Source organism: Orcinus orca, chromosome 15 (assembly GCF_937001465.1).
Source record: "Orcinus orca chromosome 15, mOrcOrc1.1, whole genome shotgun sequence".
Classification (NCBI taxonomy): Eukaryota; Metazoa; Chordata; class Mammalia; order Artiodactyla; family Delphinidae; genus Orcinus; species Orcinus orca.
The window spans coordinates 70,333,293-70,360,500 of NC_064573.1; the positions used below are offsets into that span (position 1 = coordinate 70,333,293).

At 43.4% G+C, this 27,208-nt stretch overlaps 1 protein-coding gene across 5 annotated transcripts in view; it reads right to left on the bottom strand.

Annotated features, from left to right (window-relative positions):
- Positions 1 to 27,208, bottom strand: part of GRK3 (G protein-coupled receptor kinase 3) — a 123,375-nt gene that overhangs the window by 20,196 nt on the left and 75,971 nt on the right. For all 5 annotated transcript variants that reach the window (XM_004283783.3, XM_033412747.2, XM_033412748.2 and 2 more), the window contains 7 exons: positions 25,630 to 25,681; positions 23,416 to 23,507; positions 20,905 to 21,004; positions 14,405 to 14,483; positions 12,546 to 12,676; positions 10,268 to 10,362; positions 6,025 to 6,132 (listed from right to left, as the gene is read on the bottom strand). In XM_004283783.3, coding sequence (XP_004283831.1) covers positions 6,025 to 6,132; positions 10,268 to 10,362; positions 12,546 to 12,676; positions 14,405 to 14,483; positions 20,905 to 21,004; positions 23,416 to 23,507; positions 25,630 to 25,681 — 657 coding nt within the window. The remainder of the gene's footprint in view (positions 1 to 6,024; positions 6,133 to 10,267; positions 10,363 to 12,545; positions 12,677 to 14,404; positions 14,484 to 20,904; positions 21,005 to 23,415; positions 23,508 to 25,629; positions 25,682 to 27,208) is intronic.

A 27,208-nucleotide genomic window follows, 5' to 3' on the forward strand; every position in this document is an offset into this window, starting at 1 on the left:
GATTTAATTATAAGGCATATATAACATAATCTGAGGCAAGATATTATATAAAATAGTTAACTCTATAAAATGGATAAGGATGTTGAGCACATAAATCAATGTGATTTAGAAAAAAGAACTAAAACGTCCACCCACTCTTGCTACTGAATAAGTTAAACTATGATGATGATTCCACTTCAGAGTATTTATTTAAATATTTCAATTTTCACTTTGCACAAGAGAGGGCACTCTAACGCTTGCTTTCTTTCATATGCAGTGAAAAACACAGTAATTTCCATCTCTTGAAAGCATTAATTTGGAAAAAAAAATCTAAACAAGGTAAATTAGTACCAAGCAAACATACGCCAATCTTTAAAACAGATTTTGATTGGAAATAGTCTTTGCATGCTAATTGTTTCCTAGGAGAAAAATGTAAAATTACTGCATTTAAAAAGCAAATGGGATAGAATAACAAACTATATCTGTTGTTTATGAGATACGATAATTTTTAAAAACTTGACTTGGATCATTCTGTATGCAAAATACACAGAGATATTAACATGTTCATGGTTCAAGAGAAAAGGAATATAGGTTTATTAAATCTTACTACAACTTCAGTCTCTCTTCATGACACAACTGCTCCTACCCCCCAGAGTTCCTTAACGTATAAAAGGGGATTGTGTGAAGGTCTCCTGTGTTTCGGCAAATCCATCTGCTTTGGCTCCTGTGTGCAAAGCCGGAGGACCCCTTCCTGCTCTCAACCCTCATGTGCTTGCCTGCATCTGATGCTGGAAGCAGAGGGCTGTGCCCAGACACTTGGAGAGAAGGACGACTGTGTTCTGACAGAGATGCTCCGTGCTAAATTTAAAAACTCTTTCATGTGACCAGAGGGAGGGCTTTGCGAGGGGACGGGAGTTAAAGTTAGCGGTGCCAAAAACATTCCCGGCACACGGGCCCGATCGTTACAAATCCCATTTGATAAATATAGCTCTGCCACGTCTGACTCAATAAGAAACAATCGGAAATGCTTGTCGGATCTTCGGTTCTGGACTGTTGTGCTGAGAAAGTCTGGTCTTTCAAGCCCTGAGGCGCATCTGTTTCCAATGTCTTCTTGATTATTCTTTGTGAACAAAACCCAAGATTCTGTTTCTATTTTGGAAAATGTTAAAGAAAACCTCCTATAGTAATGATCTCCATTCTGAGGGAGGCACGTGGTGCTCGCAGATCCTGTGTGATCACAGCTGCTCCCCGACGCAGCCGCTTTAAATAGGAGACAGTAACGGGCCTGTCAACAACTTATGACGTGGGCCAAGCTCTTCCAACAGCACATGCAACACTCCGGCTGCGTCGGGGGACGTTATGGGAATAGAATTCACATGTACAGTGGTCAGATGTGGCTTTTGAATAACAGAGAGAGTGGGAGAGCCGAAAATTTCCCCCCAAACGAGTTGGGAAATCGTTCAAGTCATGCTAAATGATGGGGAAACACACACACACACACACACACACACACACACACACACACACGCACGATACATCATTCACAGTGAAAAGATGAGCTCAGAAACAATCCATTTATAAATACAAGTGACTACAAATCTTTACGTCAAAAATTAATTTTAGGGCTTCCCTGGTGGCGCAGTGGTTGAGAGTCCACCTGCCGATGCAGGGGACACGGGTTCGTGTCCTGGTCCGGGAAGATCCCACATGCCGCGGAGCGGCTGGGCCCGTGAGCCATGGCTGCTGAGCCTGAGTGTCTGGAGCCTGTGCTCCACAGCGGGAGAGGCCATAGTGGTGAGAGGCCCGCGTTATCGCAAAAAAAAAAAAAAAAAAAATTTTAGAATACCAAAAAGATTGCATGTCACATCAAATGTGAGTTTTGAACCTAAGCCAATAGCTACCAAAGTATTTATAAACATTCCTGTTTTTCCCTATGGGAACCAACTCGGGAACCTCAGGCAGAGCTCAGTTCTCCCCAGACCACCACCTGGGCTCTCTCCTTGTGTCTGACAATCAATGGTGACAAGTTTAAGATCAAGGCTACTGTCACGTCAATTCTTTCCCTTCACAGAGAGCTGAACTCTAGATTGAGGATCATGACGGTGATTCCGCACATCTGCAATATGGACACCTCTTTATACACAGATGCTCTTCAGGGTCTGACAGTCAGCTGAAGTGGAAGCAGTGACCCCACCCAACATACAGCCCTGAGCGGATGGGTCCATCACTGAGTCCAGGGATGCAAACACGTTCTCGGGCCTCGACAGCTTCCTTACATCCAGGTTCCTGTCCCTTGCACCCTGTGGGATCCTTCTAGGGTGTCACAACAGAACTAGGGGTTCAGACAAGTGTTTCAGCGGAAGCAATGGGGCACACTGGTCAGCGTGAGCAGTATCTGATCAGAGAAAACAGAAGCGAAAAAAAGACCCTTGGTGACCACTGGTCACCCTCACTGCTCAGATGTGGGGAGGAGGGGAAGAGACTTGCTCTGGAGCAGTTTCTCATCCTCAGCTGTGTGATCCTTTGTTGGAGCAGCGGGGGCCACCCTGTGCACTGTACGATGCTTAGCGGCAACCCTGGCCTCGACCCGCTAGATGCCAAGTTGTGACAACCAAAAATGTCCCCGGGCATTGCCAAGCACTCCTGGGGTTGAGGACGAGCGCTGGGGAGTGGCTGGCATGGAGTCTGGTTCATCCCATGAGGACTGATGCCGCGGCCGCCCCATGAGAGCACCAGGATACCGGGGGACAGACTGCCTGTGAAGCCCGCACCCGGGAGGCTGCGTTGGCCGCGCTCTCCTCCCACCCCCTCCTGAGTTACCTGTTTCAGTTCCTTAGGCCCCTCGTGTCTGAGAAAAGACAGCTACTCGGGCTCCCTCTGTACAGTGTGTAAGAACTGAATAGGATGCTTCTGTACGCCTGGATGGAACCTTCTTACCCCTCGTTTAAGCTGAGGGGACGAAGGCTCCATCGCCTCCAGATCTCACCATGATGCTTTGCTCCTGAAGGGCCCTCAATAAACATCAGCTTAATATGAACCACTGATACTTTATACCCATTGACGCTGGTAGTGATATGACCATCCTCCCAATCACCTTGACTCTAAACTCCTCTCTGTCCATAGCCAAGCATCCACTGAAAAAACAAAAACCACTACGGACTGTAAGAACGACATTGTTAAGTCATTTGTGGCCTTTCTGATCCCAGTACCACAGCGCTACTCAAGCCTTTGCCTGGGTTCTCAGACATGCCTCCCACCAGCATCCTCTTACTGAAGAGCAACCCAACCTTTGCTTAAAAGATGCTTCCTTTCTCTGTCCCTCCTTTGCTTAAAAGCCCTCAGTCTCTGGGGCCTTAAGAACAAAGCCCCACCTGCACAGCATAGAATTCTAGGTGGCCCCCGGCCCTGCCCCAATTTTCTCCATCTTCTCATCTTCTCACTCAGCACACCTTCCCCACGACCAACAGCTGACCCCCCCACCTCACTCACAGGTTGTTGATGGGGAAAGACCACCTGCACCTGCTCCATACCGTCCCCTCCCCGTCGTCTACTTCCGCTCCAGGTCTTCATCCTGCCATCCTGTCTGTGAGAGAACACTTCCCATACCAACTCTTACGTGAAGTTGTCAAGTCGGCCCTATGCTTCCAGGTTAGACTTGGTGATCCCATTTCTGCTCTCCCAGCACAGCCCATACAGCTCACGATTTTGTATGTGTGTGTACCTATCTACTCTCCTCCGAGTTCCTCCAGGACTGTGTGTGGCTCCCTCCCTCCCTCCCTCCCTCCCCCACAGCATCAAGCACAGGCTCTTGCATACTGCAGGTACTCAATAAATGCTCACCGAATGGTATTTAAATCACTTAAGTGAAAAATTGTTTCCCTGCTCTTTGGTTTCAGTGCTCTCTCCATTCCTGGGATTGCCTTTTGAACAGGTATTAGAAAGAATGGCAGACGATCATGCATCTTTGTAGGGAAGATTCGTCTATTCTCTTTGTTAGGCATTGGAAGGATTCTTGCCATTTTCAGGCTCAGCGGATGGTCCCAGGCAGTGACGGGGAGCTGGCTATCTGTGAGGCGGGACATGCCTTCACAGGGCAGCTCAAATGCTGAACGGACATTCTTGCGTCAAATTGAAGTCTTTTCTCCCCTGAAAATGCTCACTGTCTAGAGCTGTGCAGATGAGTATGCCTCCTTCAATGAGATGGGCCTTCCGACAGCTGGAGCCAACAGGATGGCTGCCTGAAGCACTGTACCCAGCTCTCTGAACCTGTCCATATGAGCCACGATTTCTAGCTGTCACCATTCTCATCTCTTCTTATCCATCCATCCCATCCCATCCCCATGACCATCCTCTGGATGTCTTCCTGTTGGCCAAGATTCCTCTCAGTAGGGGTCACATCAAACATAATGCTTCAATCAAGCCTGATCAAGGATGTCATAAAAGAAGTACCACCTTCCAATGCAGTCCTCCAAACCTGAACCATGACCAAGTAAGACGGAACTGGCTTTATCAGCTACAAATCACACTGCTGGCATAGAGACAACGATCAAGCCAATTTTCAGATAAAATAGTGGTATATGCCAGATGATCCCTAGACTACACAGATGGACATTATCATAAACAGACAGAATAACAATATTAAACAAAAATCAATAAACAAAGCCCTAAATGCAAGACTTTGCAAGTTTCCCTGCCACATTCTACAACTGACTTTTGAATCTTGAGTTAATGCATTCAGCTTTTGCTGTTGTGCAGAGTTTTTCTTAAATCATCTCGTGACTCTCTAAGTGTGGATTCTAATCTCCGACCCCTTCTTCAGCGGAGACCTCAGTGAATGAAGATGGTGTGTCCGGATGCACTTACCATGCATGCAGGGACTCCCGCTGGCTGGAGAAACATCTCGGGTGGGAAGTGGTTTTCTCTGATTTGCTTTGCAGAAACTCTCTAATTAGGTCAGCTAGTCTGATGACATGAATTAAGGCCATCCAGGCTCCACAAACATGATAATTTAATTAAGGACCAACAGGACCTGACTCTCTGAGCAATAATACAATTTTAGTTCCCAAGTGAATGCGATGAGCAGAGAACAACTAGATTATCCAGGTCCTGGGGAAGCAGCCGGGGTGCTTGGAACCTAGTTTGGGGGGAAGACAGGGAATCCAGCCTCTTTTCAGATTGTGCTAAAGGTAATAAGAAGATGCAGCGATGCTCAATAAGGCTTTCTGAGGGAAACATGGCAAGTTTAGCAAACTACCAGGCCTGTGTGTTCATAGAAGCAACGTTACAGGGAGAACCCTGACTAGGAAATTTTAATGTAAACTACTTTTTGTATCTCTGTGAATGGAGAATAATCAAAAACATATCTTAAACAATTCAGCGCTCTGTTAAAATTGGCTAAAGACTCTTAAAATTAATGGAAATATTAACATAATTTGTAAACATTCAATATGAGAACATATTTGGAGAGCGCTTTCATTCCATCCTTTCCGCTTGTATTTCATCGTCCCTGGTAGATTAGAACTAAGGGTCAAGTATAACAAATGAAAAACAGAGAATTACACAATTTCATTTTTGTGTTTTTTGAAAGCTACAAATTCCAGCATGTTCACAGATGCACACTTTTAAAACAGATTCTCTTGGGTGTTCATCCTTTTGTGTAAAAAATGCTTTAACCTCACAAGACAGTCATGAGTAATTAATTCCAGGGAAAAGAAATTCTCCTACCCTCTTCGATTACCTACATTTAAAAATAACACTTATTCCCAAAATAAGACATCAATGGAAATATTCCAACAAAGTCTTGTTTCAGGTCTAAACATGTTGGCATACCTTCCTGGTATGGAACAAAAATACCGAAAGCTTATGGGAAAGAAACTCTCACTTTTACGGGCAGAAAGAGCTGTGGGCATCGCCTGGATCAGTGTGTGGCTTAAAGATCACTGTGTGATCTAAAACGATATTAGCACCTAATAACATGTAAATATTTTGGATTTTGATCCAAGTGCATGCCATGGTGATGGTACTAAGAGGACGCATTTCACTCACCCTCTCAGAAGTTTGAAAAGCATACAACCCAGGGAGAACCAGTCAGCACTGCTGTCGTACGCAGTCCCTTTCTGCAGGACCTCGGGAGCCATGTACCCGTGGGTGCCCCTAGGGAGAAGAAAGGGTATGTGCGGTTATCAGTGCTTGCAGACCTTATAAAATATTCCCAGCTCCTCAAGAGGTCTGAGCATCATTCATCAATGTCGGCAACTATGAACAAGGGGGAGGGGACGACAGTGCTTCCACCAAATATGATTCAGCCAACACCCAGTGGGAAAACGACCTTTCCTGTCTTCATTAGGATAGAACTGAATACAAATAAACTACCATATGAAATGAATATGAACAGTGCGCGCACTCCACGGTCTCGGAGGTGAAATGTGAATCTCGGGAGTCCTTCCTCACTACAGCCAGGAGAAGCCAAGGGCAGGCCCGTTTGAGGGCTCTCCTGAGGAGATGTGTGGGGCCGGGGAAGGGAGCGGGGGGAGGGGGTGGTGAACAGTGACCACACCGTAGCGCTAGAGACCTGGAAGGGATGGGCACGGGCGTCCCCGTGTGGCGCCACCCTCCCGTGCTGAGGACCAGGGCTCGCACACATGCCCATCGTATCTCCCACCCTTCCACGGTCACGATGGTCTCCAAGGCAGGGCGGGCGTGGGGGGACAAGCCGACAGGTACGGAGACGGAGAAATCACGCATCCGGTTTAAAGAGCTGCTGACAGCTCAAAGGACTCAGCCAGACAAATGTGCAGGCGACTTGCAGGAAGCTGAGAAAAATCACCTGGGAGGACAACCATTTATATATAATACGTGTTATCTGCGACTCAAAGTCCTTTCCCATTCTGCGACTCCCCACCTCTCCTTAAAGATCTGAGCACGCACTGTTCCAAGCGCGCAAGAGAGGGCTCGTGGGGAACTTTCGAAGACGTGGCCTGAAAGGGCCCCGAAAAAGCCTTTAACTGTAGCTCTGTTCCCATCCTCCATTGATTTTCTTCACTGATAGAATGGGTGATAAAATGACACCTTCATCCCACAGGGGTGCCGTGAGGATCACACGTATGTAATGGGCTTAGGGTAGTGCTGGCTCTTAAAAAGAACTCAACTTACGTTAGGGATTTTATTCTCTATCCTTATGTTATTATAATCCTTTTTAACTTATGCTCGGAAACAGTGAGAATCTGCTCCGAGAAGTGATCCTGGCTCAGCACTGGGCCCGATACCCTCTCTGCCTCCGAGTTCTATCTTGAAAGACTTTTCTCCAACAGTGAAAACGGGCACTGGTCCATCCCTCAGCAAAGCTCCGCCATCCAGAAACCAAAGTCTGACAGCGTGAGGTCAGCAAGCCACGCTGTGAGAGTCAGAGATTTCCTCAAGGGGCCTCCAAGCCATTTTCTGGGGAGGTTTAACTTTGCTGTTGCTGGGAAAACCTCTGTGGTGACCTTTTTAACCTGCGATTCTCGGGATCAAAACCCAGTTCTGGGATGGGAAGATCTCAACGAGGATAAATGCATGGGGTTAACGCAGATCACGTCTCTGAGTGGACGCTGGACACAGCAGAGCGCTGGCCCTGCCCACCTCCACGGTTTTCAGCTCCTGCCTACACGGCAGCACCTAGCGCTCCCTGCCGCTTCCCACTGACGATCTGTGCTGTTCATGCTGAAAGAACACTTGAGCGTTTGAAGACACGGTGACAGGGGACTGAGCTTTGTGGTCCTGGATGAAATAAGCTGGGACTCGATGAGTCACTGACGATCTGTTTCGTTCCAAAAACAAAGTGTTTCTGTGTCATTTGGTGGCTGCTCCGTGGTTCACTTTCAGTTTGTCAGAATTTGATTCCATCATTAGAGGGACTGAGTCTAAACCTAGCTGGAGAACCACAACCCTGCTGTGCAGACGGGCCAGCGTCTGACGAAGTCCTGGCATCATACCTACGGCTTTGAGAAGACCAGAGAAGCCCAGTCTAGGGTGAAATTCTGGCCACAAATCTTTAGTCTCGTACCAAGTCGATCCTCTCAAAGCCTCACGGGGTTCAGACAGAGTGTAAGGAACACAAGCTTTCGAGTCGGACAGAACTGGATCTTAAGTCTAGCCCCACGATGTGCCAGGCATGTGACTCTGTTCAAGTTCCTTAGTTTCTCTGAACCTCAGTTTCCATCCCATAGAAGTAGATGATTATAACCCATGCCCTGTGGGTCCTCTGTGAAGATAACAACATATTCAGAGCAGCCGGGCACACATGCCTGGGACAGCCGACGTTCAACTCATGGCAAGAGTGCTGTCCCTCAGACCAGTCACTTCCTGGACAGCCCCCGGGCTGCTGGTTCCAGGAGGTCAGGGAGCTCTTCTGCCTCAGTCCCCGCTGCATCGCCAGCACCTGGCACACAGCCAATGTGAAGTAAATACTTATTACACGAAGGAGTTGACTTCACCCTCACAAGTGTCACGTGAAGTAAGCAGCATTGTTACTACCTCTTTATAGAGGAGAAGAATGAGGCTGGTGCCACGTGGAAGGAGGATTCAAACCCACATCTGCTGACTCAGAAGCCTTTGCTCTCAGCCATGATATGCCTCCTCTACTCAAAAATACAAAATTTTGTTGTGCGTTTATCCTTTTTAAGTTGTGGCCTCACTATCATCGTTTAAACATGAAAATCAACCTTCCCGATCCCATCCCTTTACAGATGCTGTTCAGCTATGGACAAAAGCCCGTCTTTCAGAGCTGACATGTGAATTACACTAAGAAGAGGGGGAGGTCCTATAAGGGAATAAGTAGCTCTGCATCTGAAAGTTAGTTCCTTTGGGAGATGAACTCTTCTGAGCTCTCGGATTCATATTCAGTTGTGACTATACTAAATTGAAGAAATTAGCATACCAAATAGCCGTGGCATTAAAAATTCAAATGATTCTCTTAAAAATGTCTGATGAACTCCCTGGGAGAGGCTTATACAACCCCAGGTTCTGGCCTCATAATTGTCAAGTGCTGGCAAAATGCTAAGGCTTTTATCACCATATCCCAGATTCTGTAGGAAGAGAGAAACATGGTTACAGAAACGGTGCTAATCGCTATTAACATCTGATCAGGGCTTTAAATGGCAATTCTGATTTAGCGTAGCCCCTCATAAAGTACTGCAGTTTTAGAACCACTTTATTTTTAGTCCCCCCCCCACACACAAACAGGATTTATAGTTTATTTTCTGCACGGATGCATGAAATGAGACTCCTGAGAGTTACTTCAAGAGCACCCAACACAGTAATGATGCACAATGAAATGGAATTTTAAGAGCTTCACTGCTAAGACTGACATATTGAAAAAGAAAAATGAAGCAAAAGTCACCTGCTTTTCCACAAACTGCGCATGCTGCCCACACCTTCCACCCAGATAAACTGATACTAAAGAAACAGGAATAAAAACCAGTACGTATTCCGTTCTGCTTCTCCTGAGCCCCGGGGCATCTACTTCATACTCCTGTTGTCATTTTAACAATCTCAGGTTCAGGGAAGTCCTTGGGCCAGTGTCAACACTTGCAGAACAAGCATGGCCACTGCTGGAAGCAGCTTAGGGTCCCCTGAGAGGGGACAGGTGCTGGCCGACGGCCAGGGCGTCAGGGAGCTTCCTCTGCATGGTTGTGTAGAGGACGAATGTAACATTCAGATCTAACAATATGACCTGCATTAAAAGCTTGAACTGCAAGGAGATGATTTTCTAAATTAAAAAAAGAACTCTAATTTCTTTTTAGCAAAAAAAACCCCAAACTTTTGAAAAAGAAGGAAAAAGTAGATGGAGAGAGAAACCTGACCTCTGGGCCTTCCTTGGAAAGTTCTATGCAATTGCCTGTGCACCTTCTTTGGCATATAAGCTTTCAGGGGTCTATTACTACCTCTACCCTATAGATAAAGAGACTGAGGGTCAAGCAGGTGAGCTGACTGCCTCAGGGTCACACAGTCAGCACGGATTTGGGTCTGCTGCTGAGGCCCCTATCTTTCCCTTAGACCACCCTGCCCCCGGGCAGCTACACTGTGGGTCCCTGCACGTTCCCCCAAATGGTGACAGCGAGCACACCACCACCCTTATCTCCTCTTCCACAGCCTGAGATACGGGACCTTCCCCTGACCCGGCACTGCCACATGCTGAAAATCGCTATTGGCAAGAAAAAAATGGGGGAACAAATGACCACGTCGGGGTCTGAGTGAACAGGCAAGTTGAGTTAGGAAACGACAGTGACAGAGGTGCTATACTACTCACACACTCGCGTGCGGCTTCTTTTTGGAAAAATCGCAGGCAAGACCAAGGTCTGATATCCTAACGTGTCCGTGTTCATCCAAGAGGATATTTGCGGGCTAAAATGAAAGAGAAGGTGATCTTCAAGAGTCCCCAAGATGTCCCAGGGGCTAATTTCTAAAACTACTGGCACTTGATATCTCATTATTTTATCACAGTTCATTCCTACACATGAATCCTAGCATTAATTATATCATCACATCCAAATGGGGCACGATACTGACAATGACATGTTTCGTGTTAATTTCAGCAGGAAAGTGGTAATGACAGATGGGAAGGATTCTACTCATTTGATGATGGAACACAGGGCAGGTAAGACTGGAGGGTTACAACCACAGTCTATGGGGGTTAAAGTATTTCTTTTTCACAGCAAGAAGTGCAATCCAGCCAGAATGGTGAGTCTCTCCACAAAGCGAGTGAGTCCACAGGCTCCTTGGCCTCTGGAACTACTAGGACTTCAGAGAATGAAGCCACGAAGCACAGCACAGAAAGGAATCTTGTAAAAATATACAAATAGTGACCAAAGAAATCAAAATATTCCACGGTGCCACATTAATCCCGATAAACGTCATTTCTGTTTATTAGTACAGAGTCAACAGAGGGCCCTACCAAATGACCAAATATGATTTTGACCACAACTCTGATGAGATGTATCCATTAAGATTAGATTTACTCAGCATAATCGTGGAAAACAAAGCTCCTCTCCCTAATACACACTGAATTACAGTCATCTTGATATTTTTCTGCTGGAGATCAGCTATTGATTTGATTGAAATAAAAATAATGGCATGCCATTATAAACCTGAAGCGTGAATAGTCACGAATGACTAGAATTAAGTCTGAATAGAAATTACATAATACCACTGACTACTAAATAGCTTAGAAGACAAAAATACTGCATCAAGATGACTAGAAACCAGTTATAGATTTAAATTAAAATGTATTACAATGGCGCTCCATGGGCCTTCGGCGTGTATTTTATTCTTCTGCAAAACTCACCATGAGGAAATAGAATGTCATGTGCCAACCAGTGTCTAATTATTTCTAATGTGATGAAAATACTTCTTTTCTTCTTTATGTTCATATGAAGAAGGCTAAGGGAGTAATTCTTTAACCTTGCAGGAGGCTTTAGAAGTTACAAAGTCCCTTGTGAAAAACATAATATGCCCAACACTAAAATACACCATTTTAGATTCTTAGGAGGTAACCTTTAAAAGCTAATCAAAACACGTGAGCAAAGGAACATCATGTGTACATTTTAGCTGGTTAACCTGGGTTCAGGTTAAGAAGGAAGCAGAGAGGAGGCAAACCCACTCTCCTCCCAACCTCCTTGGGAAGTTGCCATGGCTATCATTTTTCTTCTCACCATTATTTACACCTTTATATATCTGCGCGATCATTTCTATATAGTTTGTCAAGGTCCCATTTATCTCCTCCCCCATCTTCATGCGGCTGGCTAGACGAATAGCACCGCGGATGTACCAAGCAAACTCCCAACTCCCTCCTTAACGCAGAACCTGGGACCAAGCATCATGGTCTGGAATGGAAAAACTCAGAACGCACTTATTTCCTTTTTTTCAAGTCCAGTAAGATTTTAAAGAGAACCACAGTGAAGAAGCCCAAGCATGCAAGACTGGGGCTATGTAGTTCAGGGATTTGAAAATCCGTTAGTGATTTTTTAAGGCAAATTCAAAACAATCTGAGGCTCAGAGAGTGCCCTTTGGGGGAAATTCTCCACGCTGTCAGCCACTCTGCCCTGACAGGATCAGGCTTGCCTCAAATGAGTTATAACTCAGCCCTTCGACGTGTTAGTTCACAGGTAGATACTTCCCGTAAGACATATATGTTCTCTGCTAGTTCACCTTTGTACACCTCCTGGTCTCACACTAGGCCAGAGCCAGTTGCTTAGTGAACATTAATGGAATTACAATCAATTGTAAAATGGGCAACAACAAAACACCCCTACCCTGCTTTTCACTAATTAACCAATTAAAGTTTTTGAGTTGGCATATGTGCCGCACCAGGCACGGAGGTAAAAGGGACAAGTAGGATGGAGTCCTTAGAACAGAGTTCAGAGTCCGGAGGAGACCGACATCACAAAGGTGATGCCTTCATCGGGGCTGAGACGAGGAAAATGACAGGATACCATGAAAGAGGTGGAAACGCCTGTTAGACCACAACTGCAATACAACACCTATTGCACAGGTCTGGTAAACGGAAGGAGTCTGTCCAATGGCCTTACCTTCAAATCTCTGTAAACGACAAACCGATTGTGCATGTGTTCCAGCCCCAGGATGACTTCTGTGGCGTAAAACCGCATCTCCTTCTCAGAAAACACCCCGTGCTGTGAAAGGTGATAGTGCAAGTCGCCCCCTGGAATCAGAGACGTGGAATTTAAATTCAGTGCATTAATTTCAAGGGAACAAAAACCACTGTCATCCTGCATAGTTATGATACAGTCGAAAAAGGTAAACTATGCTTCTGCTTTGTCTCTCTCTCTCTCTCTCTCTCTCTCTCTCTATATATATGTATGTCATTGATTTCTGTAATTTGACCAAATGCTTTAAAAATTCTAGAGAAAACTAAAACATTGAGAAGACTTAGATGTGACAATGGCCAGGACGATATGAAACAAAGCCACCGTTCTCTGACAGGTATCACAGCTCCCAGATGTACCATCAAGGGGGAGGGAGGATTAGCTAATCTGCTTTGATTACTTGTGTTCTGGCTAATAACTGAATCAACCCATGTAGTGATCCAGTAGGTGGCTTAGCAACTCATTCTGTGGACAATAAATAGTAAGGAAACAAAACAAACACATTGATCATATTGATAGATATATGAGAAAGCAAATACAGCAAAATTTTAACTGGTAAAACCCAGGTGGTGTGTATTTGGGTGTCCCCAGTAAAATTCTTTCAATTTTGCCATATGTTTAGTTTTCATAATAAAATGTTGGAAAAGGTAAATCATCATCTGGCCTCAAGTTACAGAGACACAGAAGGCCACAACCAGGGCAAGGGAACGTTCTCATGAAGTATAAAAGAAGAGCCTCAATTGATCTACAGAAGTTCATGTGTGTCCAACTTTATTGCCCTTGATTTTATAAGTACCTTCCTGTTCACACACACATATTCCTGTATAACCACTACCAGATCAAGGTGTAGAAGATTTCCAGCATTGCTGAAGGCTTCCCATGCCCATCCCAGGCAGTATATCAGCTCACAGCCCCTAATTAAAGCCAGTCGGACTCTATTGTAACCTCTCCCCCCATAAATTAGTTTTGCCAGTTCTGATGGTCACATAAATAGACTCACACAGGGGACATGCTGCTGTGTCCGGCTGTGTCTGCTCATTATAATGTGTGTGGAAATTCCTTCACGCTGTTGGGTAGGTCTGATTTTAAATCAAACACTCAAAATGTAATGAACCTTCAAGTGAATTTCAAAAAAGGTATTTCATTTGTCGAACTGTACATCTTAATTTCAGCTCTCGTTACTAAAAATGCTTTGAGCATATATCATGTCACTTTCTAGTATTAAAAAACTACTTTTCTAGCTAAAACTCTTTCATCATTCTCTGGGTCATCAGTCACAGTTTAAAAGATCAATGTACAGTGGAACTGGGCTAACGCATAGAAGACTGGGCTAAAATCTGTCCTGGCTCAAAGTCAGTCCTTCAAAGTTGGTTTTTAAATGCATTTCTATCTTCAGCCTATGTATCTTTAGGAGGCATTTCATTCCTAAAAGTTGAGGGCCAGGAACACGCAAACTAAACATCCAGGCCAGTTGCATTCCAGAAAATCAAGTTTCACTGTATTTTAACTATTTTATGAAAATCTTTTCTAGAAAATGCAACTTCCTGGGGAGAGACTGGGAGGGCCAGAGGGCAATGGCAGTCAACATTTTTAAATGAAGTTGAACTGAAAATTGAAGAATAAAAGGTTTCCTTAAACTCCAGGAGGAATTTAGTTACCTGAAAGACCCAAATGGCCAGTCTGTCGGGAGCAACGCAGGCTAAGATAAAACATCATGAAAACACAAACAAACAACACCATGGCAAAGTCTTGCAGTGTATTCAGACTTCCCAAGGCTTGCTCACCGTTCATCAGATCCAAGATGAAGCAGAGTTTATCTGGCGTATGGAAGGCATAGGTCATACAGACAATGAAAGGACAATCCTGGAGTGAAAAATACATATATAAGAAAAGCAAAAGCTGCCCTGGAAAGCGCATCTACTGCCAAACACCATCTACATTTTTTTTTTAATCCACGCCACTGCCCCGTGCATGAAACACAGACACCTACCTGGTAAGTTTAACAGACCCAGGAAAGTGGGTCTGGTTCCGTGGAAAAATGCACAGAGACACAACACTGCTAATTAGAGATGAACTCAAAGGTGCTCTGTCACTATGATTCAATCATGACTCCTCTATCTACATCTTCAAAAGACTCAGATTCTACAGAAAAATATTACTGCCTTACTAGTCTTTCTGCTGGTCTACATTTCAGTTCTGGCTAGTCAAGTATCCATTTCAATCTCTGATTCTGAGGTTGGAAGAACCATACCATGGGGGGAAATGTTATCTATAATTACTGTTTTGAAGCACTGAGAATAAAAATGAAATTAAATTAGCTTTTGAAAGTGGAAAAATGTACCAGAGCCGAGGACAGAAAAACTCAATTGTAAAGATGCCAATTTTCCCTCAGATTAATCTCTAGATTCCATGCACTCTTAATTAAAATGAAAATTGACAAACTAATCCCAAAATTTATATGGAAATGTAAACGGCCAAGAAAAGTTCAGATACACTCGAAGAAAAATAAAGCTGGAAAACTCATAGTGCTAGATATCAAGACTTATGGTAAAGCAACAGTAATTTGGTATGGAACTAGCCCAAGGACAGACAAATCGACCAGTAGAACAGAACAGAATCCTGAAGCAGACCCACATGTAAATGCTCATTCGACTTGTAATAAAGTGACCCAGCAGGGTGGGGGGAAAGCATGGCCTTTTCAATCAGTGGTGCCGGAGCAACAGGCTATCTGTACAATCAGCTGTGGACATTCACCCCTACCTCACACCACACACTAACTTCAACCCCAGGTGGATATAGACCTCAAGGTAAAACAATAAAGCTTCTAGGACAAAACCAAAGAGAACAACTTCAGGACCTTAGGGTGAAGTAAAGAATTCTTAAACAGGCCACAAAAAGCACTAACAATAAAAATATTGGTAAGCTAAACTAAAATAAAAGTAAGAACTTCTGTTCTTCAGAAGACACCAGTAAGAGAGTAAAAAGGTGAGTCACAGAATGGTAGAAGATATTTGCAATCCATATATATCTTGAATATATAAAGAACTCTCAACAATCAATAAAGAAAAAACAAACAACCCAGTAGAAAAATGGCAAAAGAGAAACAACAACAACAATAAAAATAATAATGTAGGCACTTCACACAAGAGAGTATCAAACGGCCCGCAAGCCTATAAACAGATGCTAGGCCTCAGTTTTCCCTAAAGAAACGCAAATTGAAAATCACAATGTGTCATCACTAAAACCCATGAGAATGGCTAACGTTAAATAGACTGACAATGCCAAGTGTTGCAAAGGTATGGAGTTAATGGAACTTCCAGTATGGCGCTGGGAAGGCAGAATGGTACTACCACTTTCACAAGATGTTCAGTGGGATCTGCTAAAGTTGATCACTACCTGCAAAGCCTATGAGCCAGCATTTCTACCCCGGGGTATTTACCCAACAGCAATCTGGACTCATGTGCACCAAGGACATGAGAATGGTCCTCATGGCACTATTCAAAATAGCCCCAAACCAGGAAATAACCCCAATGTCTACCAACAGGAGGATGGATACACGAATTGTGGCACATTTATATGACGGAATACTATAGAACAGGGGCCACCAAACATTTTCTGCAAAGGGCTGGACAGTAAATATTTTAAGCTTTGCAGGCTTCATCCAGTCTCTATCACATATTCTTCTTTGTTTCTTTTCTTTACAATGCTTTAAAAAGGAAAAAACCATTCTTAGTTCATGGGCTGTGCACACAAGCCAGATTTGGTCCCTGGGCCACACACATAGCCTGGTGACCCCTGCTATTTAGCTACAGAAGGCGCTGTTGCTAAGAGCAACGACTCAGATGCATCTCGCAAGCAACACTGAGTGAGAGAAGCCAGACACAAAAAGAGTACATTTATATGAAGTTTCAACACGGGCAAAGGTAAATTACGGTTTTAGACATCTGGGTAGTAGTTAGCTTGGGCGTGGGGTGAGTGGCTGGGAGGGACACAGGGAGACTTCTGGAACACCGGTAACTTTTTATCTCTTGACATGGGTGCTGGATACACACACGTGTTCCCTGGTGAGAATCCATCAGTGCCCCACTAGATCTAGAACTAGGTCCATTGAGATAAATATACAGCGTACACTTGCCATTCAACTGATTCAGATAACAAATGGCATGAAATATCTATAACCACTTTCTTAACAGAAGCAAAGAATTATTAAATTCCACAGAAAGTATTCAAATTTTAACGGAATAATCTGAAACAGAATTCACATTGTTCATACCTGTCGATTAAGGGCATACAGATAAATCTGTCTTAACACATTCCTATGTGCTCAAGATTCATGAACTTGAACTCAATTTCCACAAACCTTCTGGAGGAAGTTACTCCAGAATGAATGACAAAATTCATTTTGTGGTTACCTAGTTTTCCTTAGAGGTCTGTTGAGAGGTGTTAGTGTTTACTAATGTTAACATATATTTTGCGTTAAATAGGAAAAATAAGGGTGTTACCCTTTATCTGTTAAAAGCCATGTGGTTCTCAGCGGGTGGGTACCCTCCTACTTGCGATCCCACCGGTGTTTCACCAGACCTTTCCATAGTCTGCTGGCGATGGCTCATTCTGCTCCAAATATCATGCTTCTTCCTTAATGGGGTTCCCCACATACTCTGGTTCCCGATCTGGTGAACAATTCAGCTCTAGAGCAGAGAAGCGGGTGGACCAGGAACTTAGTAAAGCCCGGGTCTTTCCCAGCTTGAGAGAGCAACTCCACTCACTTCACCCAGAGGACAAATAGAGCCCGGGAAGGGGGGTATTTCTGAACATGACGGTGTATGATCATTCTAACGACAGCCCTGAGAACACTGCAAAAGGTCAAAGTATAGTTAAGATGCTACGTTATTAAGATGGGACATGAATTGGAGATTTAGAATCATAGGCCACCGGAGTAGAAAAGGCTCTTAAGAAAGAAAGAAAAAAAATCACGTGGTCCGATTTCTTTATTTTAAAGACAAGGAAACTAAACTCCCCACCCACTAAAAGGGAAATGTCTTGCCTGAGGTCACAAAGGAATTTGGTAGCCAGCCAAGATTCAAACCCCAGCTCTCTGACCCTGGACTCTTGGCAGAGCTGTCCTACGTTACCCTACTTACGAAGGCAGAGTTTCCATAGCAACATGAAATAAAAGCTCCGCTAAAGGGATTTGACTTGGTTACCTCTACAGAATTTGCTGACCATGATCCCTCATCTCTCAGGCCCTGAGCAGATACCATCTTGAGTCTCAGGTGGGGTCCGAGACACAAAGAACTGAACACTGACCCAAGTGGACAAACAGGCAGCGGTTTAATGATGGTGTTGGTACGGTTTCAAAGATAACTGTGGTTAAGATGTTCTGCCTTGATTACAAATTCAAGGTAAATAAGAACTACGGGGTTTTTTACAGGTGGATACTTAAATAAAAGCTCTTCAGCAAGGAACTGTCTTCTTTGATTTCCTACCTAGTGAGCAAAATAGACTGCATTTTGCAGGAACTTAAAAGTGTGATAAAATAGACCGTAAAGTAATCCTTCAGAACATTTCTCTACACTGCAGTCAGAGGAACCTTTTCAGACTTGCAAGGCTTCTCATGTTATCTTCCTACTTCAAACACTTTGTTTCCAACGGCTCTTAAGATTTTTAAAACTCCTCAGTACTGGCCCAGAAAACTCTTTCTGGTCTGGTCTGGCCTCTGCTTGCCTCTCTCCCTTACAACTTCATCTTGTGGTCCTTACCCTGTCACTTCTGACCCCACCTCTGCCGACCTTCTGTGACTCCCCAGAACTTCCGTGCTCGGGACCCACACGTGTCCCGGCACCTCCTCTGACTTCAGAGGAGCATTTGTGGACAATACTTCCGCCCTGCTAAATGCCTTCTGAGCACCGTGGACCTGTCTTTCCTACCTCTTGCCACGTGTTCCAATGATCAACGCATTTGTGAGACTGTCTGCATCACTCTACGCAGCTCTGTAAGAACAAGGACCAAACTAGGGTTTCAGGACCCCCGTCTCGTAGCGGAGGGCCCGGCACAATCTAGGTCTCAAGTATGGATCAAGGAATGAATGAGCAATGCTTCTCATGAACAACACTTGACTTAATTAATGAAAGTGCTGACGGCTCCCCCCAGTCATGGACATACATGTCCTTGATTCCCTTTTTACTACCCGAAAGTTACAGAATAAAACTGGGAACAGTACTTCCTACTATCTCTTTGGGGGATGAGAAGTAGGAATCCTCAATTTGAGAGTGAAAGAGAAAAACAACTTTCTAGTAAATAGAAAACTCTGCTGGGTGACTCTGGCTCATTTTCATGCCAACACCTTAGGAAATCATACTGATACAGGCCGATCTAAAGCATCCCCTAAGAGGGCAATTTTAAACTAAAGATTACTTAAATCCTATAAACCGTGGCCTTTCATTAGCAAAAACAATTCCAAACAACTTTATTACAATTCTTTCAATTCTTTACTACAATTCTTTAAATTATATACTTATACATGTTTAAAATGCTAAGCAGTTTTGATATTTGAATAAAAAATATAAACAAGCCTTTTAAATTAGCTCAAAGCAGTAGCTCAATATACCCCCAATTTTTTATTTATTCCCTTACGGGTGGACCAGTGAGGAGCTCGACAACTACTTAACGACTCTCCCTCACCTGAGTAAAACAAAAATGCTACATGAAAATTAAAATCGTACGTATATTTTTCCAACACCAAAATTTTTTTCCCATAGGCTTTCCTGTGAATAAATATCCAAGGCTTTGAGATAACTCATTAAAAATTAATATTTTAATAAAGCACTTAAAATCTGCAGTAAACACACATCCGTGTCTGAAATGAAGACACAGACATTTCAATAGATACTAGAAGCCAATGCTATTCACGTTGATTCCAATACAGTGTGCAGGCCACTCAGATTCCATTCCAATCAGTTAAAATCTTGGCCATGCACACAGGGTAACTCTTATTTGAAATGCTTAATGTCCATACGTTGGCAGGTAGAGGCACATAATTAGACATTACTATTTATAGCAATGGCATTTTCATCTGTTATAGTTGAGCTAAATTATGATATTCATTGGCTTCGATAGCAAACAGACTTTCCAGAACCACTTAAAACTAATGCTAGAATAATATAAACACCAACACAATGAATACAGGTGACAAACAACAAAACATGGAGCCTACAAAGGGATGAGAAAAGAACACTGGGGCTGTCCAGGGAGTCTGGGGACTCTGGGCAAAGAAATGATGTCTCTGGGTCTCAGGTTCCTTGCTAAACTAGCTGAAAGGAATTCTTTGAGTCACCATTAAGATCTGAGTCTTTCAAAACCTTTGTGTGAAGATGACCTTATTTAGAACCCAGCTATGATAGTTGGAAGCACCATCCCGCCTCCCCTGGGGCCCCTTGTCTCACTTGCCAGGACACGTGGGCACTGCCCAGGTCCCTGGGATGGTGGGTTTTTCTGGGTGTCTTTATATACATCTGTACAGGTAAATAAAAGCCGAGGTTTTGATCCTGGGTGATACTACTAACAGGAAAAGAAATCAGAACGGGACACTGCTTTGCAAGTCAAGATGACACAGCGTAAAAGCTTGCTTTTACACATGCCGAGCTAAAAATGACAGGCTGACATGCAAATAAAACATCGAACAGGCAGAAACGTAGTGCTGGAAATGGAAAAGGCCAGCGTCCACAGCAGGTAAAAGTAGCAAGTGCTGAGAAGATAAGGTTCCCTCCAAATGAAACCCGGCCTGGGGAGCACCCTGAAGGGACAACTGGGGTTTGACTAAGCCCAGTCACTTCCTCTCTATCAGTTTGTGAAGGACGGGAGCTACATTTCTCTTACTTTTTCTTCTCTGGGTTAGTCTTTCTCAGTCACACAGCCAATTCTTAACTATATTCAAGTGATATTTTTTTTGGCATTGATATGATTATTTTCTGCCATCTCTGCAACCATATTCCACAAAGAAGGAAGTCATAAATACTCACTAAAGGGACAAGTTGTCAGTGTGCACAGCGATGGTGGCTAGTACGTTCCTAATTCCCAAATTAGACAGAGGTAATACCTGAATTATTCTTTATACTAACTTAGGCTGCTGCTCCCTGCTCTAAATTCTAATCCCCCCAAGAACTGGCTAGCCGCTTAATTCACCAGAAAAAAAAAAATGCCTGTATTTTAAATAAATTGTCCTGATACAAAAACCAAAAAACAAACAAACAAACCAACCCAAGAGTGTTGAAAATTGAATACTTACTCCTGTGCTCACCAGGGACAACATGATCCTTTCATTTAAGGCCAAGGTTTCTCCTTGTTTCATCTTGATCCTCTTCTTATCCAAGCATTTCATCGCATACCTAGAAACATAAATATTATTGAAAAATCTGCACTGAGAATACATCTAAACGGATTAAATGATACGCATCACACCGGGGGAAGTTTCTAAAGAGGTGCTAAGTGTTTTAAAGAAGCAAAATGCTTCTAAGAAACTAAGGAAATCTGAATCAAGTGGAGACTTCAGTCAATAACATATTTGTTCGTTCATTGTGACGAGTGTCCCACACTAAGTAAGATGAGGATACTGGGCATGGGGTACACGGGCAGTACATCCTGTACTATTTCTGCACTTTTTCTGTAAACCTAAAATAACTGTAAAATAAAAAGGCTATTTTAAAAAATCAAGCAATAATCAAGATATTTCTATTATTATATGAATTGATGTTTCAGTTAAATAAGAGCATAAAGTAGATGGATATAAAATTCAGGGAAATAAATTTTGTATGTATTGCCGCTGCCTAGTACCACCGTGTGTGTGTGTGTGTGTGTGTGTGTGTGTGTGTGTTTTGTGGAGGTGCTGTACGTGTCATATTTAGCATTTAGGAATTGTGAATTCAGCACTGGTCAAGATTTAATAAGCTCGTAGAGTGTAAGACTCTAAACTGTTGATGACTGACCAAATGGGAAGGGAAAGCGTGCGTCCAAAACTCCGTGTCCTAAAGTGGCACTTTACTGATTTGTTTTAAATCTATACTTAAGTTATCATATTTCAAATAATAAAAAGAATCAGTAAGATTTTTACATTCAATTTATATTCAAGTTAGTTGAGAAGAAACCGCTGACAGCTTAAGATTTTTGAAGATTTGGAACAAACTCACATTAAGGAAATACAGACATGTTACTCAGCACACTCTGTAATCACAGGTTAAAGAAAGCAGATGCTGGGCTTCCCTGGTGGCGCAGTGGTTGAGAGTCCGCCTGCCGATGCAGGGGACACGGGTTCGTGCCCCGGTCCGGGAAGATCCCACATGCCGCGGAGCAGCTGGGCCTGTGAGCCATGGCCGCTGAGCCTGCGCGTCTGGAGCCTGTGCTCCGCAACGGGAGAGGCCGCGACAGTGAGAGGCCCGCGTACCGCAAAAAAAAAAAAAAAAAAAAAAAAAAAAAAGGAAGCAGATGCTTTTTCAGCAGGACAAGGGAAAGCTGAAAGGAAATTTTTACAAGGGTTTTGGGGACTTGAGAATTCTGCATGCATGACTAAACTCCCACTGATACACTATTTCACGACACCCAGGTATACCAGTTGTCTGGCTGTGGTAGGACACACAAAATCCACTTATTCCTAACTTACTTACAACTTATAATGTTATGAGCTACAGCAAAACAGAGATAGATGTTCAAATTTGATATTTTTATCCACTCTTCCAGGAGTTCTGTATGACAAATCCATTTGCGAGACATTGATTGGCTTAATTATGGGATCAAATATTGGCTTAATTATGGGATCAAAGCCCAACAGAGCACACATGAAGTGACGCGTTCTTGAAATATTTTTTATGATAAAGAATTTTCAAAATGCCTCATACTACTTCTATCACCACCCTGCTGTGATGATGTTTAATAAGACCTTTGGATTGCAGACCACAGAGAAGGTGGCACCCACAGGTCTTGAGCCCCTCAGAGTAAGCAAGCTGAGGGCCCCCCGCCCCCAAGGGCAGGTGGCAGGTCACTGTCACTGGCAGCCGGGAGGCTGCAAAGGACGTGCTCGAGGATTCATGGGAGCTGAGCTTGGCCACTTCCTAGCTGTGTGACTCCTGAGAAGCGTCTACCCTTAACCTATAAAATAGAAGACTATTTACCACGCCCTGGCGGTTTCCGAGAGTCGGGTGAAATCGTAAATGTGTATGAAGAGACAAATTGATATTATTTACTTCTGACAACAACACGTGACAGACTGGGCATCCTCAACACCTCGACAAGCAGTTACGATGAAGTAAAACTAAAATTTAGTGAAAGGTAACGAACGACAAGTAAAGTGCATCATTTAGGATCAGAAAGCCCACCGTGCAGCACAGAACTGGAAGGTATTTTTTCTATCACCCCAAACTGCACATGCTAAATCACAGGTGGGTCAGAAGAGAATGTCTCTCCCCTGCAAAGCAGAGAATTCTTTGCAGTCTGATCGGACTGGGAGGCCACACATAACACCCCTTCTTGGCCACCTCTGGATTCCTGGCTCTTCACCCACGGCCTGAACCACTGCAGGCTCCCGATACACGGCTTCTGGTTACCTTCCCATTTAGCCCTAAGAGGCAGCAGTTCCAGATCATCTCGTTTGCTATGCTTTACAAAATACAGCCTATTTCCTTCTGAGGCAAATTACTGCAGGAGTGAGATCACGGGCTTCCATAAATCTACACAGGGGTTTCCTTTTGATGCGAGCATAAAATTCTCTTAATATTCCCAGCAAAATATACGAGCCTAGAAAGCTTACATTTTTCCAGTGTCTGCTTTCCTGCAACCATATACTTCACCGAATCCTCCTCGTCCAATAATCCTATGTACGCTGAAATCATTCATGGTCAACTGTGAATTCAAAATGCGACATGGAAACGTAAAACTGCATAAAAATTATGCTGTTGTTTTCATGTAAAACATATACAGTTATTAAAATAGCGATTCAGATACACCTGCCCTTTCCGTGACTGGTCCCTCAAACTGAGAGGTGAGAAGCACAAGGTGGCAGGACATTCTAGAACCACCTTCTATGCAAACTGCACAGAATGCACACCACGGAGGCAAATGGGAAGATGACACAGTGGTAGCTGAGTTAGATTGGTTTTCCGATCTCATAAATCTTACATTGGACGATGTACGCTTTGAAGACAAGTGAATGTGAAATTTCCACTCAAAACACTAAGCAACATCAGCTACTCTGAAGTCTAAAGTTGGGAACAGTTCAGCAAGGCCAGGAACGTAATGGTAGAAAAATAGGCCCACGTCAAGGCCATCTATGTTTTCCTAACCGTGGGCCATATGATCAGAAAGCCCAACAGATGCTGCCCGTGTGAGTGTTTTATCAATAACGTCAGCGAGTAGAGAGGACTCATGCTGGGCGTGTGAGCATGAAGCCAGACCGAGTGTGAGTAACTCTATGAAGAGGCTTTATTCATAAGCACTTTGTCAGTATCATCCCAGCAATGCCCTGCTTCCTAAGCAGTTTTCATGGCATTAGACAGTACAAAGGCAGATAGATAGTCCTATGTTCGTGGTAAGAGGCCATCAGATAACAGCAAATGCCTACTAGTTTATGTATCCTGGCAAATGAAGGGTCAGATGCTTGAAGGGTTTCCCCAGACAACCCTTCAAATATCATGTCTGCAGCCAGGGAGGGGCATCTGGCCCACTAGCTTCATGTTTGGTGCTCAGAGGACATGAGGACGTGAAGACATGAGGATACCACGTCTGCTAAAGGAACTCAAGCACAAGGAAGATCCACAGCAGATGTAAGGGATTCTTTTTTTGGCCGTGCTGCGGCATGCCACAGCAACAGACCAGGGATCGAACCCGTGCTCCCTGCCGTGGAAGCATGGAGTCCTAACCGCTGGACCGCCAGGGAAGTCCCAATAAGGGATTATTTTTAAAAATGTGTCACTGCCTCTTGCTTCTCAATCCTGCCAGGAAATGGGGTGGAGAGGGGAGGTTTAAAAGAAGAAGGGGCTTTCCTGGTGGCGCAGTGTTGGGAATCTGCCTGCCAATGCAGGGGACATGGGTTCGAGCCCTGGTCTGGGAAGATCCCACATGCCGTGGAGCAACTAAGCCCATGAGCCGCAACTACTGAGCCTGCGCGTCTGGAGCCTGTGCTCCGCAACGGGAGAGGCCGCGATAGTGAGAGGCCCGCGCACCGCGATGAAGAGTGGCCCCCGCTTGCCGCAACCGGAGAAAGCCCTCGCACAGAAACAAAGACCCAACACAGCCAAAAATAAATAAATAAATTAATTAATTAATTTTAAAAAAAAAGAAGAAAAGACCCCACTTCTTCCAATAGTACTGCTCAAGTAAAAAACTAAAAAAAAAAAAATCCAGTTATTTCTTTTTCTCAATGGCAAACCTATGTGAAGGGAGAGCACGAAGGAAAGGGGAAGAGAAATGCACACTCTAAAAGCGAAGTAGAGAACGTGCCCTAGAATTACTGACAGTGAGAAGCTAACAGAAGATACAATGCTAAGGGGTTAATGTCAGAAAGTAGCCTGTCTTTGAGGACTGCTTTTATCATTCTCAAAATAACAAAAAAGATGAAACCGTGGTCTAGTAAAAGATGTCATCTTGTTTATTACATCATTGCGCCTAAGAATAAAAAAAGGAACTTTACCAAGATGGCATAAGGCACGGGCATATGGGAATTACATTATGCAGAAGACTTGTATTTTTACAACTAGTTCTGTTAAAAGGTCAATTACCGCTTAAAATAACCATTCTTAAATAAATAAACACATTCTTACATGAATATGAGAAAAGAGAATTAAAATTCAAAGTGTTTACAATTGGGTATAGGAGGATGGAGTTTTCATGCCTAAAGCCATAAGCACGACATCTGTTTGGGCAGAGTGTTACCCTGGGGAGTACGCTGCCGAATAAACTATTTTCTCACGAAGCTGAGCCAGGGGAAATTTTTATTTAAAAAAAGAAAGGCAGAGATGATACTCACATGGATATTTAATTCCACGTTTTTCCACTGACAAAATCGAGTGAACTTGTCACTGAAAAAGAACGTAAGGAATTACTGAAAAGTTAAATATCGAGTTAACTGAGAAACTAGAATTGTACTGCTCGTGTTGCTTCTCAAACGGAGTAAGTTTTCCTAAACATTTTCTCACAGAGGATTCACCTGGTATTTAAGGCCTTATTTTATGATTCAAATCGAAGACTTTGTGCTTCTCCTTTAATTGTCGTTATGCTGTGGTAACATCTTTATCTGAGTCAGCACTGTCCAATAGACGGGTAACAGAAGCTGCGTACGTAATCTAATTTTAATAATATATTTTATTTAAACCAATATATCAAAAAATTATCATTGCAACACAAAATCAAATCAATATACAATTTTAATGAGATAGTCTACATTCTTGCTTTTCTATGAAGTCTTTGAAATCTGGTGGGTGTTTGCCCATCTTAATTCAGACTAATCATATTTCAAGAGTTCCACAGCTACACGTGGTCAGTGGCTACCATACTGCACAGTGCAGCTCTCAATGACAAAATAATGGCTGTTTACAAATAATTAGAGGGGTAGCAAATATAATACCTAAATAGTGCTTATCATGTCCCAGGCCCTGTTCATCTACTCCTTCAACGACTCCGTGATCAGGTACCGTCATGATGCCCCAACTTACAGCCGAGACCACCTGAGCTTGCCCAAGGTCACACAGAGAGAGAATGGGTGGAGCCGGATTTGAACCCAAACCAATGTCTGCCTCACAAAGATGCAAACAGTGCAGGAGAGAAACCCTTAGACGAGAATCGCAAGATGGAAGTCATACTGCATTGATAAGCGCCCAGTTTACTCAACTGCTGGAGGAGTGTTTTTTTCATCCATGAAGTAAGAAACATATCTATCCCATTAATAAAGGCATGATTGGGATTATTTTTTATTAATGAGCAACATATCTATAAAATGTTTGCTTTTAATTTTTTTTTCAGAAGAAATGCATTCTGGATTGAATATTCCTTAAAAGCAAAGAACATTTCTGGTGATTGTTGGACTTCATCTAGCCCCTGGCATGATTCCTTACATAGGAACGGTATTCAGGGTTCTATGAAGGAATGAATGAATTAAAAAAGGAAGAAAGGGAAGGAGAGAGAAAGGCAGGAAGAGAGGGAGGGAGTTCTTATGAAGTGCAAGTTACAGGTACTATCAGCACTATAATACGATGCCTTAAGGCATCCAAATATCCCAGGTCCCTGGGGGTTTCATCTAATATGCCTTCTAAGGATCTTTTAAAAATATTTCTGAGGCTAATAATCAAATTAAGAATTCAAAGCAGAAGAACTCTTGTAATTACATAGCATCTTTTTTCAGTGACTCTGAAATGACTTTTAAAGAGTGTTTCACTGATCCTCCTAACATCTCTATGAGGTCAGTAAAATAAATTTTGAGTTTCTGAGAGTTATTTCAAAGAGTTTTTTTTTTAAAGCATGGTGAGTGCAAAAGGTGAAACCACACTGGGGTGAATAAATCCATGACTTTGAAATCACTTGGTGTGTGAGGCTAGCTCACACCCTGCCTT